The sequence below is a fragment of the Thermobia domestica genome, chromosome 5, assembly GCF_964235325.1.
Source record: "Thermobia domestica chromosome 5, izTheDome1.hap1.1, whole genome shotgun sequence".
NCBI classification, from domain to species: Eukaryota; Metazoa; Arthropoda; class Insecta; order Zygentoma; family Lepismatidae; genus Thermobia; species Thermobia domestica.
Genome location: NC_137458.1, coordinates 246579778 through 246597848, shown reverse-complemented (window position 1 = coordinate 246597848; position 18071 = coordinate 246579778). Strand labels below are relative to the sequence as shown.

At 34.5% G+C, this 18071-nt stretch overlaps 2 protein-coding genes across 3 annotated transcripts in view; both read left to right on the top strand.

Moving 5' to 3' along the window:
- LOC145686521 (uncharacterized) overlaps window positions 1-2714 on the top strand; it is a 35979-nt gene extending 33265 nt beyond the window's left edge. For both annotated transcript variants that reach the window (XM_081759909.1, XM_081759910.1), the window contains one exon: window positions 2597-2714. The gene's annotated coding sequence lies outside the window, so the exon portion shown is untranslated. The remainder of the gene's footprint in view (window positions 1-2596) is intronic.
- LOC145686522 (AP-4 complex subunit beta-1-like) overlaps window positions 1-15852 on the top strand; it is a 43449-nt gene extending 27597 nt beyond the window's left edge. The window contains exons 2-4 of the mRNA XM_081759911.1: window positions 3305-3433; window positions 6564-6679; window positions 13616-15852. Coding sequence (XP_081616037.1) covers window positions 3305-3433; window positions 6564-6679; window positions 13616-14999 — 1629 coding nt within the window. The 3' untranslated portion in view covers window positions 15000-15852. The remainder of the gene's footprint in view (window positions 1-3304; window positions 3434-6563; window positions 6680-13615) is intronic.
- The last annotated feature ends 2219 nt before the right edge of the window (window positions 15853-18071 follow it).

Below are 18071 nucleotides of genomic sequence, written 5' to 3'. Positions count from 1 at the left end.
AACTGAAAAATTTCACTTTTCAAATATAAAACGAGATTTCTAATGGGAAGGCCTTAGAGGTGGAGGTATATTAGTGGATCGGCTGCATATGCGATGGCTGAGTGGAAATTTTGAAATATTGCGAATATATATATATATATATATATATATATATATATATATATATATATATATATATATATATATATAGTAATTTTACTGTTTGGAATTTCGCCATGAGCACATTAGTACTCTTCAAAGATACTTATTAACTTCATAAAAATATGTAAAATATGAATGAGCAATTCTTATTTTATTACATATCTACTTATGACGATGGAAAGGTTAATCAATAATACAGTGTATAATATAATTACACATGAACTAATGTGACATTATCATAATTATAGATTACAATCAAAACTATGAATACTAATACCACCGTCATTATGAACAATGCGTTATTACAAAACAATTTAATTTAATACAAGTGGAAAGGTTAAGATGATTTGGATTTGTGGTCCGCACCTGTATATATAAAATAATGCCTCGGAAGAGGTTGAAGTAATAATAAGCACTGATCATATTTACTCTATGATAATATAACAATATTTACTCTATGATAATAGGTTTTTAAAAAAGCAGCAGCTTCAACATTGTTACGTTAATGGAGTAATTAAAATCATTCAGAAAAAAAACTATCATACAGCAATTTAAAATATTTCTTGTATGCATTCTTTAACCATAAGATTGCACTTTCCAATGTTTTTAAAAAATGCAGTAAAGAAACTTTATATATACGCCATTGAAAGCAAATACAGAGGTTGTTCAGTCTACATTTGGCCAATTTCGACTTACCTAAAAATTGAGAAGAATCCATGGCGCCAGGTCCATAAGTGCTCGATGTGTTTCCCGTGGTTCCTAACAATAGCCCAACAGCGTAATTTCCACTGTAATAGGCTTCTATGAAGAACTGGGAGGTGTCCCATTCCCTTTGCACAGCTTTCTAAAGTCCTTCCACAGTTGTCACACGCTCTTTTTCCGAAGCCTGCTTCAGCAATCCAAATCCACAATAGTCTATAGCACTTGCATCTGGAGATTTAACAGGTACCTCATTGAAATTTATCACCTGTACACTACTTCCTCCTCCATCTCCCTGTAGAATGCGAGGGACGATCGTGAGGTATGTGATGAGGCCTTGTCCATGTGAATACGTACCAGATTGGCGTCAATTCCGTACATTGTTGGAATCTCATGCTCGTAGATCGGCCGCATGATCTGCTCCTGAAAATACTGCGAATTTATTTTGCAGTTCTTCTCCACCCTACGAATCTTCAGTTTACGTCGGTAACAGTAGCCAGTAACGACCATGAACCCTTTTGGGAAGGATTCTTTACAGACACGGACCCACCTTCTGAAGTTCTTGGCGTCTCTCTCTCTCGGTACATGATGGCTCTCTGTTTGCCGCAGTCGGAAAGGTAAATCCATGCTTCATCGAGCGTTACGACGTACATCCACCTTTGTTTTGTCAGATGCCGTTCGTACAGCTCCCGGGTGTTATACTTTCGTTCCTTTTGGTGGGCATCCGGGGGTGGCCGCGAGCTTTCATGACTTTTTCCAGCTTGAGTTGATGGTGTAACGTCCGGCTCACAGTCCCCAAAGATAAGTCAAGACGATTAACCATACACCTTTGTGTTAGCGGATTTTCTTGCATTGCCATTTTGCGAAGTTTCCTCTGCATGGTGGAGGTGGCCTTAGTGGAGCTTCGTTGCCCTTGTACTTTTTAATAACATTTTTTATTCCCCTTAAACTGATGTTGCAATCATTCTTCTTGCACTGTTTTCTAATGACAGACACTCTAAAGTGGGCGTCATAAAGATCCGCAACATAGCCTTCCCAAAACCGGCTTAGTTTGGTTGGCATTTTGGTCACAGAGCGGAAACCCACACACTTGGAAACAGATTTAACACAACACTCACAACAATGGTCCTGTTTTGTGCGTTATTGTCGTCCGCGCGGAAAACAACTCCGTTCTCAGGAAGCCACTGCGCAACACTGCAGGACGCCACGAGCCAGGTCGGGCGAGTCCATTCTGCCCAGGAGGGGAAAGAACGAAATCGGCCAAACGTAGGCTGAACAACCTCTGTAGGTGTCGATTCGTGTCGATGCATAGGTGAATAATATCTCGACAGGTATTTACTCTTTGAGACAGGATCAAAGATACTAGGAGCTTACTCAAAACGTCAAATCAAAACTAATTTTGAGTTAATTTTACAATCCAGCTGGTACACTTACTCAGAAACGTGAAATTACACTCTATTAATTTTATGAAAAAGGGTCAAAACTCTCCGAACCTTAAGCTAACCCGTTTCTCCCCCTACCCTCTTTATCTCTATCTTGTTTTACTGTATCCTACCTTACTCTACAATACTCTTTTAAGAGGTCCTACTTATTGATACGTAGCTGGAGCGTGTATTGTAAAGATTACCTCCAATTTTCTTTCCGATGCTACGTTCTCGTATTATTATTATTATTAATAATAATAATAATAATAATAATAATAATAATAATAATAATAATAATAATAATAAATATATTTATTTGTTTATTTAATCAGTAAGAAGATTCTTCACAATGTAGTCCTTCAAACAACGTTTAAATCGCACTGATGATGACAACGGAACGTCGTTGGAACCGTCTGTGGATATAATTTGTTCATACGGATACGTAAGGTGAGTATTATACTTGTGGTTTTCAATATTCACTCTATGGTTTCGCTAAGAAATCAGTTCAATTACAGGGGCCGCGGTGGCTCAGTGGTAGAGCGTTCACCTCTGGTGCTTGGGGTCCCGGGTTCGATCCCAGACCACGCCAAGTGAACTTTGTGGTGGACGAACACCTGTGCGTGGGTTTTCTCGGGGTTCTCCCGTTTCCTCCCACTTTCTTCATTCCACCATTTCATTCATTACTCATCATCACCGTCTCGTTTAGCCTAACCGGCATATGCGTGGGACGTAAAACTCAAAGATTTCATTTCAATTCAATTACATGACATCCATTATAAGCACACATCAAGCAAATCTATAAACAAAACACACTTTGCTATCTCTAAGCATAACTACCTACTACAGTACTTCCTAAGCACTTTCTGCCCACATAGTAGTAGAAACCACACACACTAAATATTCTCCACTCACAACACAGAGCTCTTAAGTTTAGCCAATAATTTATACTATAATGCAAGTTTAGCGTATGATCATTTGTATCGATAATAGTGAAACCTTTATTGGATTTTAATTTTTATTCTTTCTTTTACTTGTAACAGATGCTTTGTTACTCGGAGAAGAAAACTAATTGTAATCTTCAAACAATGTCCTCATTAGAAGATCTGTCATCACAACTGCATCGAGCAATTCAGAGCAATAATCCTTCGCTACAGACACTCTTACCGCAGGTAAATGGTATACTACATTGAATGATTATAAAGATCGGTTGTGATGTTTCTTTTAGTGTTTATGATATAATATTTATTGTTTAGTATTTAATAATGTTCAGTGTTTAATATTTAATGTTTATGATTTTATATAGATTTTAAAATGCTATATAAAATAGGTTTTCTGTAAATGTAGGGCAAAAAATGCAGTTCTCATGAAGGAAACATTATAACACTTTATTGCATAAGGAAAATATTGAGTTCACAAAGCGTTAAAATCCAACCTGAAAATTTACTGTAAAGTATGGAAAGAAACTTCAAAGTATCGAGATTTTCTTATCGATTACAGACTTGCTTATTGTTCTTGCTGTCAACTATAAATATTACGTATTTACTTGGTAATATGCATTATTCATTATTATTATTATTATTATTTATGTATTTTTACTCAAAAGGGAACAAATAATATATTTATCAATGACAGATTTTTTTTATTGTCGTTGTTGGTGCGTTTTTAAGTAAAAGTATTACTTTACAATAGATTCAAGGTAAACACATCTACCTTGAAGAAGATCATACCATCAGAGTCAAATGGTTATTATGGGTTAAATGTATAAATCTTATGTCTAATCCTAAGAAAGATTTTGACCGTAACAGTAATATGAAATGTGATCTCTCACACTTCGGGTATTTCTTTTATACATCTCTGAAGAAAGAGCAAACCTAGGCAAACATTCGAAATACCATTTCAAATAAGTCGTGTGTCATTCTTCTGTTTTAATGCAATGGACCCACACAACAAAAAATGAGGTTTACTATAATGTCCATTTATTGCATATAATAACTTATAAAACTGCAAAATGAGTTATTTTTTATGTCCATTTATTGCGTTCAACGGGAAATGGATGCCAGGAACATACGTATACAAGATTTGTTCTTTCTGCATCGTATGTTTTAAGTGATTAGTAAAATAATAATTGTTGTTGTTTATGTGTTCTACGAAATGGATTTGCTCCTGATTCAATAAAACGTTAAATCAATATGGATTCTTGCCAAACAAGGAACTAACGAATATCCAATATTATTTCAAATTAAAATGTTATAACTTTTCTTGAAGAGTGCACGGTGACTCAGTGTTTTCTAATGCTGGGATTACAGCTGCTCCATCCCAACCATATGTAGTTGTGATTATTATCGTGTTCAGAGATTTCGGGTTTCGCCTACCTTCTAATTATTAAACCAACTCTTTCAAAGTTTGGTCCTCAGATGGATACCGTTTTTGTCTTTGGTTCGAGGACCTCAGATTTGATTACTGATGGTAGCTCATATGATTCGGATCCCATGTTTATAAACAGGTTCGCGCGTTTGTGTGTCCTCGGTGGTGAAAATTTCAAACAAGTCTATTCATCTTATCATCAGTTACTTGCATTTCTTCTTCGCTGATTTAAAGGGCATTACTGTAGGATTGATAAGCAAAGAATTTTATTTCAATATTTAAAATGAAATTTATCCCAATGTTGATAATGGGAGTACAGGAACGAAATGAATTTCACTAAGATTTAAAGAGTACCAGATATAAATAATCATATTAGAAGTTTCATGCAACTGACGTTTACAAGTGAAACATGGTATAAAATCAGATCATCTTTATTATTTTTCAGAAGATTAACTATGATATTGTGTTTTGAAATTTTATGAATTGAATAAATGAAGTTTCTATTCTTTTTTCTTTGTTTCTTTCTTTCGTAAGTAAATTTCTTGTTCTTTTAACTTCAAATAGATAGACTAATTTCAGTAAACTTACTGTAAATTAAACTAACAAAGGAAGTTCGGGAGAAAGCGCTCGCCCGCAGAGAAACTAAGCATGTCATTTGAAGGACCAATTCATGCTGATTACAAAAAGTTAATAAAATTCCTGTACGGTTGAGAACTGTTTGAGATAGGTTAGAGATGAAAATTAATCACTGTTGTTCTTCTGTTCTATGAAGCACCGAACAAATTATATACCTTTTGAACCATCTGTCGAATTTGCTTTTCGCTTTATTATGCAAACTGTTCCCTTGACGGATGCAACGCAATTGCACGGATAAAATGGTGCAAGAAAGTCTTTTGCCTGCGTCATTTCTTCATAGAACAGGACAACAGTGATCAATTTTCATTTCTAACCTATCATTATTGTGAACAGTATAATGACTAATTTTAACTAACAAACCCGTTAGTTATTGAAAAACAGTTTTTTCTGTTACCCTCGATAGATTTCAATTCGTATGTCAATGTTCGTTGCTAATAATGTACTTTACTCGTATAAAGGCGCATATACTCATTTTTTACTATAAACTTCAAATAGTTTTGAACCGTACAGTAATTTTATTAGCTTGTTGTAATCAGCATGAATTGGTCCTTCAAATAGCATGCTTAGTTTCTCTGCAGGCGAGTGCTTTTTCCCAAACTTCCCTTGTAAATGCAACAAAGTTGTTTGTTATATGAAAATGTCCGTAAAAATGATTCGTTTAAGCTTTCGACTGAAAAATGCTTTCATCTTCTTGACGGATAAGGTCCTCTAAATTCAAGCGTTTTAAAGTTCTGGTGACTTTCTCCATATGGATTCTCTGCTCTCTACGTAAAGATGTGTGTACAATTGTTGTAATTTATTGTATTCATGTACGCTTTTCATTTCATCGTAGCCTCTTAAGTATTCATTCTATTTGTTCTCTAAAGAGTTGAAAAGTCTTCAGAAATGAATTTAGGATTCTTTCAGTCGAAAACTCAAATTTCTGTAGGAAATTTCGTAGGGGCGTTAGTCTTTACTCAGGGGCGTTAATTTATTTTATTAAGTAATTATAAACTTAGCGGTTGAACAGTCTCACAATCTCATGCATGTACATGTTAAACACAGTGTGTGTTGAAATACAGTGACAAAGTGAAATCTTAAACAGAGAAGATTCAAAATTAATAAAAACTTTGTATCTCATATTAGTCTTGACGAGGAATATTAATGTGTATATATAGATAAGATGTACTATTGTATTTTTGTTCCAAAATTGAAATAACTTGACATAATTTGATTATAAATTTAGAATTACTTTTTCTCTTTCTTCTTGGAATCTCTGAAAATGTTTATGATACTACGGATTGTGTTGATTATTTGCAGCTTGTTGAAGCTATCAATACACCTGGAGACACAACATGCCTTATAGGACCTGTAGTGAAGTTGCTTCCAAATCGTGATTTCAACGTAAAGAAAGTTGCCTATTCTGTATTGCCAAAGTAAGTTTTAAATATACTAAAATATTTTGTAGAGATATATAGTCATTACTTAAAGATTTTTGTTTGTTTGTTTGTTTGTTTGTTTATGTCAGTAAAATTAATAATTATGCATTTTATTGTAAGATTCTGGATATCTCTAAGCGTCAGTAGAAGCTGTTCAACAACAGTCATTTATTTTTAACATACTGATGTCTTAATAATGTACAAATGATGGTGACAGAACCTTCTCCAACCATCAATGTATAACAACAAGGATGCCCTCACGGTGTATTTTAGCCTCATTAACGCTTGTCATAAAATAATTTCCTCGTAAATAATGCCTGTTTCCCAAACTTACGAAAAATGATCAAATTCGTGCCTTCGAAACAGCAGTTAAATAAAATAGACGATGTTCTTCTTATAAGGATTCTACCAAGAATGTCAAAAGTACTAGGTGAATGTAGTGTATGAACAGCTATACTGGTATATTAAAAACAACGACCTTGTACCGCGTATTCAGTCAGATTTTAGAAAACTCCATAGTAGGGCATCACTAAAAACTGTAGATGAAAAACATTGCTTATAGTTGATAGTTCACAAGAAGATATGTTATTCTTACTAGATTCTGGTAAGGCTTTTAATTTAGTTAACCACATTTTATACTGACAAAAATGAAGTACGGTATACATATTAATGAAAGAGGAAACAACCGATTATTTTTAACACACCAGATCCTCTGTAGATGTGAATTCTATAACGCCAAGGAGTAAAAAAGTGACTGACTGGACCGGAACTCGAACCAGGACTTCCGGTATGCCGTGCCGATGCATTAACCACTGCGTCAGCCAGTCCGCTTGCCAGAACAGCCACTCACTCTCGAAGTCGGTGCTCTCCACTTGGACACGTGGGTTGTACCACAGACCGCTGCCTAGCTTGGACAATCCATGTGTCCATATACTGAGCACCTATGTTGTAATTTCACATAGATGTTAGTGAAAGAGGAAACAAACGATTTATTATTTTTAACACACCAGATTCTCTGTAGATGTGAATTCTATAACGCTCAAAGGGCGAAAAAGTGTCTGACTAAACCGGGACTGGAACCCATATGGTCCGAGTGGAGAGTACCGACTTCGAGAGTGAGAGAATGAATGGCTGTTCTAGGTAGCGGACTGTGTGGCGTGGTAGTTAAGGAATCGGTACAGTTTGCCGGAGGTCTCGATCCAGTCAGTCACTTTTCTACTCTTTATGCGTTATATGAAGTACTGTAATTTATCCGATATAACTACAGTTCCTGCTTGGGTCACAGCCCTGGATACAAAAAATTAATTAGTCTCCGACCGTTCTATTGTTGAACCAAGTATACTACAAGATCTACAGAAGTTCCAACAGTATATTTATCGTGCACGGAAGATCTAGTAAACATTACCAAACGTTTAACAAAACATTGATATATATATACCGTATATATGCATGACACATCTTTTTACTTCAACGCCACAAGGTATACAACTTCACCAAACAATAGAACTTCCTAATGGGTACTTTGTTGACATGTGTAGTTGTTGTTATAATAACGATATACTCATCGATCGGGCCAGTTACAGATTAACGAACTTTAGGACAAGTTGTTGAACAAAATTATTGCGAAGGACTTTATGTAAATATCATGCACTCTTTTGTTATCAGAAGTGTCGGTCTATCAATTGATCAAGAACTAAACTGGAATAATGACCGTCATGTATAGGACATCTCAATAAACTACAGACTATAAGAATATTTTTCGCCAGGAATTAAACATTACTTAAGAAATACATTAATCTTGTCTATTCTGATCAACCGTATTTGTCAACAATTCTTAGATAATACAGAAAGTACGAAACACATATATGAAATTTGCTTTCCATTTGGTAAACACCTAATCAACAGATATTGTAGTACTAAACAGGAGTAGATCATGTTTTGTTATATATTTTAATAACAAAATTATAATCACTCCTACTTAAAGTAAAGTAAACAAAACTCTGGTGTGTCCGGACATAATCTTATATATAAAAGAGAACGTACAAATCCTTTGTTAGCTCATCACGCTAATACGGCTGAACCAATTTCTTTCATTTTTGGGGGGTTATTAAGATTTGGACCCTAGATGGTTTTTATCATATCACTTTAATTTTCAATTACCAGTGTCTTGAGATAATTGACCATTCAAGTGTCCATAACGTACAAATCCTTTGTTAGCTCATCATAGCTAAATCTAACCGTATTTATATGCAACCCACATGACCGTGTCACTCGGCGGGTTAACATAAATGACAGGCGATATAATGTTAACATTTACTCCAATCTTCTATGGTTTTTATCATATCACTTGAAAGCGAAAAAGTAAAAATTATCTAAGTAACAAAGTTTATTGCGTTCCGGGGTGACCCCAGCGAAGCGGGGTGAACGCTGCTAGTAATAAACAAACAGAAGGATGACAAATGCCCGGAATTCAATGTCCAGAATTATTCGAAATACTGAAACTCTTGAAAAATTAAAAACCATATTCAAATATTTACTGCGATCAGCGACTAAGCTCATGTACGATATTAGCATTGAGTAATACATAGTCTTTGAAAATGTGTTTAATTATTGGTTTTACAATACATTTAAAATAACATTTATGTAACTATCTTTGTTTACTACAGTGTTATTATAAAGTAAAAAAGGGATGTACGAAAATAGCAAAAGAAGAAAACACAAAAACGTTATCACAAATCTGGAAAAAGGTACTGAGGGAAACAAGAAAATGCTGTACAGATTAGTAGAGAATGTACGAAATAGCAGAGATGAAATACAGCGAAGTAAAGAGCGCAGCGACAAAGTACCAGATGATAAATAGAAACACCTTCAACAGGACGAAAAGACTGAACAAATACCAGCTACAGATATTATCTGAGAGATGTCGAGAGAGCATTGAAAAAAAGATAAAAGCAGACAAAGCTCCTGGAAAACATAAAATATCGATTGAAACTTGAAACTATACAAAATTCATTGGATATATATCGGTTCAATAGAGTGACGAAATATGTCTAGGGACAGAGAATGATACCAAAATAATGGAAGAGAGGGTAAGTCGGGCCACCCTTCAAAAAAGAAATATATATATATATATATATATATATTTTTAATGTAGAAACTGCTACGAAATATCATTAACGAGCCAATATGCCAAAAATGTTGAATTAATTTTACAGAAGTTATTGCAAGGTAATATCGAATAAAATGTGTATTAAGAGCAAAGTGAATTTACGGAAGGAAGATCAAGAATATGTCTCATAAGAAAAAAGTATTTCATATAAGAAAAAAGTATAAGTATTATATTCAGGAAGCATTGTAAGAAAATAACTGATAACTGAAGCATGTAACAGAAAAGTCTGGTGGAGCTTAAAGTTCGATCTTATTTCTGCAGAGCAGTTTCATTATTATTATTATTATTATTATTATTATTATTATTATTATTATTAATAACCAGCAATGTGCTACTAATTTGTAAAGGTGTGGCGTGCTGTAGAAACAAATATTTGAAGTACTTGGACTGTTGTGTATTTATTAGTACTTATTCCTCTATTAAGAATCTGGCTTCTTAACTATAAAACGTCAGTGTGCTAACATCGGAAGCGTGTACAAATGGGCATTGAACAAGGTAGCGATTATTACTGAGCTATATTATGGTATTCATAATTCCAATCCATAATCCACCTCTTCGCCCTGGTTTCCCTTCAAGAAGATAAATAAATAAAAGTAAGTTGTGAAGTCGAAACTTTAATATCGATGCTACTATAATATCGAAATTGTTATACTTCAAAGTTTATTAGAATTAGGGATAGTAAACGTAATTTGGTTTACAAAATAGAATAGGTTTTAGTAGATCATTTGGACCATATCGAAAAGGTCAAAGTGTTAATAAGACATCTTGTGAATCCTACTCTTACTGTTAGCTTACCATTTCCTGTCGAATAGGTTACACCTTACCCTCTGGGAGGAACATCTATACAGAGCACTTACACACATATTCATAGTACTTAGTTTAAATACACTAATAAGTACCATTTAAATGCACTTAGACATCGTAAAATACTTAATTATAATGGAGTACGCTAAAGCCTGCTTGTACCTACCAATGCTTACTATTGTTGGATCACTTCCGCAATTTACCAGCAGAAGACTGGTCATTAGCGATTTAAGAAATAAAGCGGGGGAAAAAATGGTCGTGTCGCTGTTTCAATTGGTAGAACAGGAGATTAGTAAGTGGGAATTCGTGGTTTGAGTTCCCACAACTGCCGTATTTTCTCCATATTGTTAATCTTTGCTCTATTCCTGCTGCTACTTAGTGAATGCAGAATAACTTAAAACATTGAAAAGAATTAATTGTTTATTCCCATAAGAGAAAGAAAATTCATTATTAAGCCATGTCATAAAGCTTTAATAAATTGATATTTAAGAATTATGCAGTTGATATATCTTCTATTATAGCTGTTATTAACCATTCGGATTTAATACTTTTGTTTATTTTCCCATCCTTGAAGTTTAAAAAGTTAGGAATGAATATAGTTACATCGATAAAATGCATATTCCTCTATGGTAAAAACAAAGAGTGGACATATTTCCGTTACCTTTCACCTGCGTTTTACAATACGGTGTTTTGCTGAAGTACTCAGCTTTAGAGCCACAAATGTGGAAGTGTTATCTAAACATCCATAACTGACGATGTTAATTATTTCAACGACACTACTCAAAAGCAGTGTTCTTCGATTTAGTGTTTTCATTTATGTTGATTTTGTGTATACCAAGTCTTGAGTGGCTCTTTAAAAATATATGTACAGTAAACCCTTCATTTAACGAACGAATTGGGGCAAAAAGGTGTCCTTATAATTGGGAGTCTATTAAATCGGAAGGCGGTATGAACAATATTTAAAATAGGATCTGAAACTATGCTATATAAATTCAACGTAAAATATTTATATGCTATATAAATTCAACGTAAAATATTTAATGCACATATTATATTAATAGAGAAAAAAACGTACAACCTTGTATTAGAAAGATGGAAAAAGCCTCAAGCTTCGATTTCTTTTCCGTTGTTTCTTAATACTCACTGACGAACCGCACTTAATCACGAACAACTGCCATACTACAATGACATCTATTCAGTCGTCGCATGTTTTAAAAATCTGGTCGAAATTGTTGTCTCATCAGTTTCTTTCTCCCAAGTATATTTGCTACATTAATCAAATTCTGTCCGTTAAATCTGTGGTTTACTGTATTTGAGGTAGCTTTCTATATTTATTTATTGATATTTATGTTCCAAAATTATGCACTGTAGACTGATCGAGACTTACCAATTATTAGGAAATTAATCCAGAACTATTTTAGAGAAATGACAAGAATGACATGTGATTCGTTTCTTTGTACAAAGTACAAAATAAAATATCGTAAGTCTTGCAATATTTCCACAACCCAAACAGGAGGCACGTGCATACACAATGATCAGCCGTAAGTAGAAGGTCAAACTAGCCCAAGAAGTACTCTGGCAGGGTAACTATTTAACATGTAGGCCGCCCCTCCGTCAGTTTTTTGTCAGTTAATAGTGATAGTGACAATGAGTGGCCAACAATGTCTGATACGTGAACTGTTACTATATCAATTTGAACTCGGCCATAATGCTGCAAGAGCAACTCAAAACATTTGTCATGTAAAGGGGAAAATGCAATGAACTACAACACAGCAACTCGTTGGTTCCAGAAATTGCATGCAGGATGTATAAAAATGTCGAAGATCAGCCAAGGTCCTGCCAGAACAGATTCTGAGGTCATATGACACATTGTTGAGGAAAATTCGTCCACCAGCCACACGACAATTTTCAAACCAACTCGGCTTGTATCAGTCCCCTGTAGTGCGTCACCTTCACGAACTCGGGAAAGTTGCATTGTGGCATGCACCAGCTCACGCCCAAAGGAGAGTGAATGTCTGCCGACAATTTGTGCAAAATCCACTTGATATAAGTTTCCTGATACAAATTGCCACATGCGACGAAAACTGGGTATTTTTGCGAAATCTGAAAGTACCAAAACAATGGTTGAGTAAGGGATATCTTCCAGAAGCGGTTGTGAAATAGGACCGCTTTGAGCATAAAGTTCTGCTCTGTGTGTGCTGGAAATGCAACGAGGTAATTCACTTCGAGTTCGTTCCTAACGGTCGTACCATCAATGTCGAACTTTATTCCCAACAGTTGGAACGGATGTATGCTGCAGTACGTCAAAAATATCCCGCTTTGGTGAACCGAAACCGTGCCCTGCTGTAACAGGACAGCGCAAAATTACACTTGACCCGAATAACGCAACAAACAAGTCGGAAACTTGATGGATCGAACTGGTGACGCATCCAGCATATAGTTCTGGTCTTGCCTGTCTGTTTTATTTATCTGTAAATATTTTGTTTTATTTATTTTTTTTATGTGAGATGTGTATCTAATTACATCTAATCTGTGTATCTAATTGATGTAAATATATCTTTAAAGAAAAGACAATACCTATCCGGAGCCAGAAATAAAAGTTTCGTTCAGCTGAAGACTGTATAAGTGAGTTGTCACTCAACTTTCTTTACAGATATGTTCGAAAATTAAAAGCACTCTGAATCATTTGTCAAAAATTTGTAGATACGCGTAAGTATTTCTAGTCTTGACCGGCATCTTGGTAGGGGTAAATTACTAAAAGAGTATGGTTTAGTCTACATATATATGTTGTAGTCTACAAAATAACTTTTTAAATGTTATTAGACACGCCTATGCCCCTGGTTGTGTACCAGACAGAATATTGCAAGACTTACGACTCATATCATTTTTGCTATAGCTATATGTCGATGTTCAAAGAACATACTGTTAATTCTATTGTAACAATTTACTTTATCTTCTAGGTTATGTGAAAATCATCCCGATAGCGCTCTTCTGGCAGTAAACACAGTTCTTCAAGATTGCAGAGATCCAAATCCTATGGTGAAATGTATTGCACTCAACACACTGTGCACCATTCCTTGTTTGGTAGATCAAGTGGACTCAGTACTACGCGAAGCGTTTTACGATGGCAATCCCAGAGTGCGACGCACTGCAGTTTCAAGTTGTAATAAAATATTCAAGCATACGCCTAACTTCCTTGCTGAACACGGCTTTGTAGATAGACTGTATGAAATGATAAGGGACCCAGATCCTATTGTAGTTACGAGTACGTTGTTAGTATTGGATTTTGTATTAGTAGCTGAAGGTGGGGTAGTAGTGAATCATCATATTTCGTCATATTTACTCTCGCGATTAACAGATTTCCCTAACCCTCAGCTTGTCTCAATATTCCAGGTGCTAAGAAAGTATAAACCAAAGAACGAAAAAGAGCTGTTTGAAGAGCTTAATTTTCTGGACAAGTTCTTAACGTACAACTCGAGTGCTGTTGTAGTCAATTGTATAGAACTGTTTCTTTTTTTAACTGAAGACTACCCATCTCTTAAGTCAGATATCGTACAGAGATCTTCACCGAAGTTACGAGAATTTCTCGCGTCTGATTCACCTGAAGCTGCCAGTTTCGTGATTGATTTTCTAAACAAATATGATAGTGATTGGTTATCAGAATTTAAGGATAGTCCTGAACTTTTTTACACCAAAAATGCTGATCCACTTCCTTTAGTGTTGAAGAAACTAAAAATAATTCCGTCAATATGCTCAGATAAAAATGTAAGGCACACATTACAATCCGTATTTCGCCATTGCAAAAATTCGAAGACTAGTGTGGCTGGTATCGATACAGTATGTGAAATTGCAAATTTGCTCCCTTCAGCAAACCAAGAATGTTTAAATATTTTAGTGAATTTACTTGATTGTGATGCAGGGATATGTAGGAATGTACTTAATGCTTTACAACATTTTAGTCTTCAAACTACAGAACAAAGTGAACTTGCAAAAGTAATGAAGAAAATCAGCAGAAAAGTTGATGTTTATCATCCGGAAAATATTTCCCCTACGATACCTCTTCTGCTGGGTAGCTACGGGGTTTTAATAGAGGAAACACCGTACATAATGGAATTAATGATAGATAATTTTGATAAATATGATGAGGGATTTAGAAATTTGTTGCTCACTTCAACTTTGAAGTTGTTTTTCAAGATGCCTTCTCAATATCAAGATATATTAGGAAATCTTATGGAAAAGTGTGTTAAAAGTGATTCAATTGAATTATCAGAAAGAGCTCTTAAATACTATTTCTTAATGCGAAAAGATGTCGATCTTGTACGCAAGCTTGTTTTAGAGGATTAAACATGTTTATTATCTTTAATTTGAAGGAACCAGATACTAATGTTGCATTGTTTTCTGTTGGCATTTAATTAACTGTAAATTTATTAAATTTTATATTATTGGCTTGTTGTTAGTGTTTCGTATATATATATATATATATATATATATATATATATATATATATATATATATATATATATATTACTTGTCTGTTTTGAGTGTATTATGTAAATTAAATGCTTGTTTCATACAATTTACACTTCATGCTTTTTGTGTGTGTTCCCATGCCTAATACGATTCGCTGAATGAATCAGGTATTATAAGGCTTTGTGATGTGTGTGTTTAGACAGATGAGATGCGATTCTATCTTAAAGAAGAATTAGTGAATAGCTTCAGATAGCATTGTGTATCGTAACAAACATTTTTCTAATTTTATATTTAAAATAGCTTAGGACTACTTGAAGTATTTCCAAAGGATAGCTTTTCCTCGAAATGGTGTAGCTCATTCTTTATTTCAATTTAGCAAAAAGTTATCCTAAATAAGATTATATTACATTGATGGAATCCTGTAACTTGAAAGCAGAAGCTTATATTCTTAAATTGGCACTTGGTAAAGTTGTTAGAGAAAGTCTGACCTCTGTATGTGTATTCTTTTGCCAATATCCTGAAAATGAATTAAATCAGTTTGAAGTGCAATTGAAAGTAGCAGTTTTTGATAACATATACAGACAAAGAACTACATTTCTTCTATATGAAAAAAATAGTACTGTAATTAATCTTGTTCTAAGTTATGGACTAAAGTACATATGAAGTGGGTGAAACTTAGTGGCTTGTGTACTGCTATGCAGTGTGGCAATAAAATCTGTGATTTTTATTTATTTATTTATTTATTTATTTTTGTTTCTTCCCATGTGGTTCTCAACACCAACGTGCTATATATGTAAAACATTTTACAAAAGTACCGCTACTATGAAAGATTTGTTATTTTAGTCTTGGAAATCATGATCCTGTTAAATCTGCACATGTAATTCATAAATTTTGAGGTTACGAGAAAGAAATCCAACAGGTAGGTGTAGGGAAGTCATTTCTAACTGGATCCTCTATGGTAACAAAGATTATTGCTCCTATTCTTAATAAACCACACGGAGAGGACAAAGAGTAAACAGAACACCTGGCATGGTAGAGAGTGGTGACAGGCAAATAATATCGATTGCGTAGTCGATGTTTTTGCAGGAGCGCTATTGTTGGATGAGAAGAGTGGGTTGTCTTAACTGAGGATGTTAAATGCCTGACATTAAAAATAATACAAAATTTACCATTTTTCTTTTACTTGTTTTTCATAAGTGAAAGGAGATAATGAAATGCAACTTACCACAATCATTGGTAAGTTATTCTACAACAGAAAATGTGAACTTGAAAAATTTTCAGTATTGTCATCCATAGAAACTACAGTGTTGCCAGAATAACATTTGCCTCAAAATCTAAGTTACGACAGCGATTAAAAGAATGAACTGAATTTGCATTTGATTACGTGTCATGTCTTGGAATCCTATGAGCTACTTTTAAAATAATAGTTGTATTTAATTTGTAATAAACAAAATAGTTTTAATGTAGAGTTATTTAAATTAAATAATAGTGTTATTTAAAAAGTAATTCACAGGATACCAAAACAACATGATACGTAATCAAATGCAGTTCAGTTCGTTCCTCTAGTCGCAGCCTTAATTATGATTTTGGCGGAAATGTTATTTTGGCAACACTGAAAGTTCTTCAGGTTCATATTTTCTGTTGTAGAATAACATTATCTATGATTGTGGTAAGTTGCATTTCTTTATCTCCTATCACTTATGAAAAACAAGCAAAACAAAAATGGTAAATTTTGTATTATTTTTAGTATGTCAGAATCTTAAGGATTGCGTTGGCTTTACCCTATGTTTTTGTGTATTCAAGTTATGATAAATTATGATCAGTGAATTCAAATAAACAAATGTTTATTTTAGCAAATTAGTCTTAAAGTTAACCAACGCGCAGCATTAACACTAATCTGGTAGAGAGTGATAAATGGACGCACAGTCCAGCAATGGTTCCGGAAACTCTACACTGGCAATTTCAGCTTTGAAAATGAAGAGCGTAGATCAACAAGCAACTGAAGGCGACGAAAATCCATGTCTGTGGAAGCAAGAAATTTCTTCCTGGTTCAGAGCCTTCTCCAAGACAGTTGATAACTGTCTGAAAGGTACTAAAGAAAAAAAGAAAAGGACCAATGAAACACAGAAATAGTGTTATTCTAGAGTTATATTTCTCCTTAGTACGTCGGAACACACCCTCCCTCAACCGCATTGTCATGTGAAAAATGGAACTAGGAAACGCCAAAGCAATCAACCCAGTACGTTGAAGCCAAGGAACCAGAACGTTCTCTAAACTCACAACATGATGACACATGTCTGCATATGTTTCTTGAGTGACAGTTGCGAAGTTGAACTAACTGGGTTTCATAATTCTTTCCCGATCCATGTATTGCCCAAATCTAAGTTCAACGGATTATCAACTCTTCCTAATGTTGGCGACTCGTTTACCTGAAAAATGATTTGTTGTTTGGTTAAGCCACAAGGAAGTTCAAAATCCTTCGTCAATTAGAATATTGTAGATCATTATTTCCGAAGTTTCGTTTCGTCCAGACCCAAGGATTTCATTCGTGAGGAATCCCGCAACTTTCTAGCTGAGAAAAGTATATTACTGCATACGGTGAATTTTTCGATTAAATCTTCTTCTATGCCATTATGGTATGGTCTTTACCCATCTAAAAAGCGCTATTAGATCTTATGCAATCCAATATCTTTTGTGATACGAGTGGCCCAAGATGGAGTGACAGGTGGACAAGCCTAGCACTTCTGACACTTATGATTTGCTTTCAGTCATGGACTTCGAATGTTAATTGCATTAGACAATTCAGGGCTCCAAAGTGGTTCACATACTAAGAGAAATTTCAGCGTATCTATTTCAGACAAATAAAATTCCCTGAATTTTCCAGCCCACAAAGAACAGTTTCCAGACTATATTTTAATGAAGTTAAGTAACCACTACTCTCTAGAC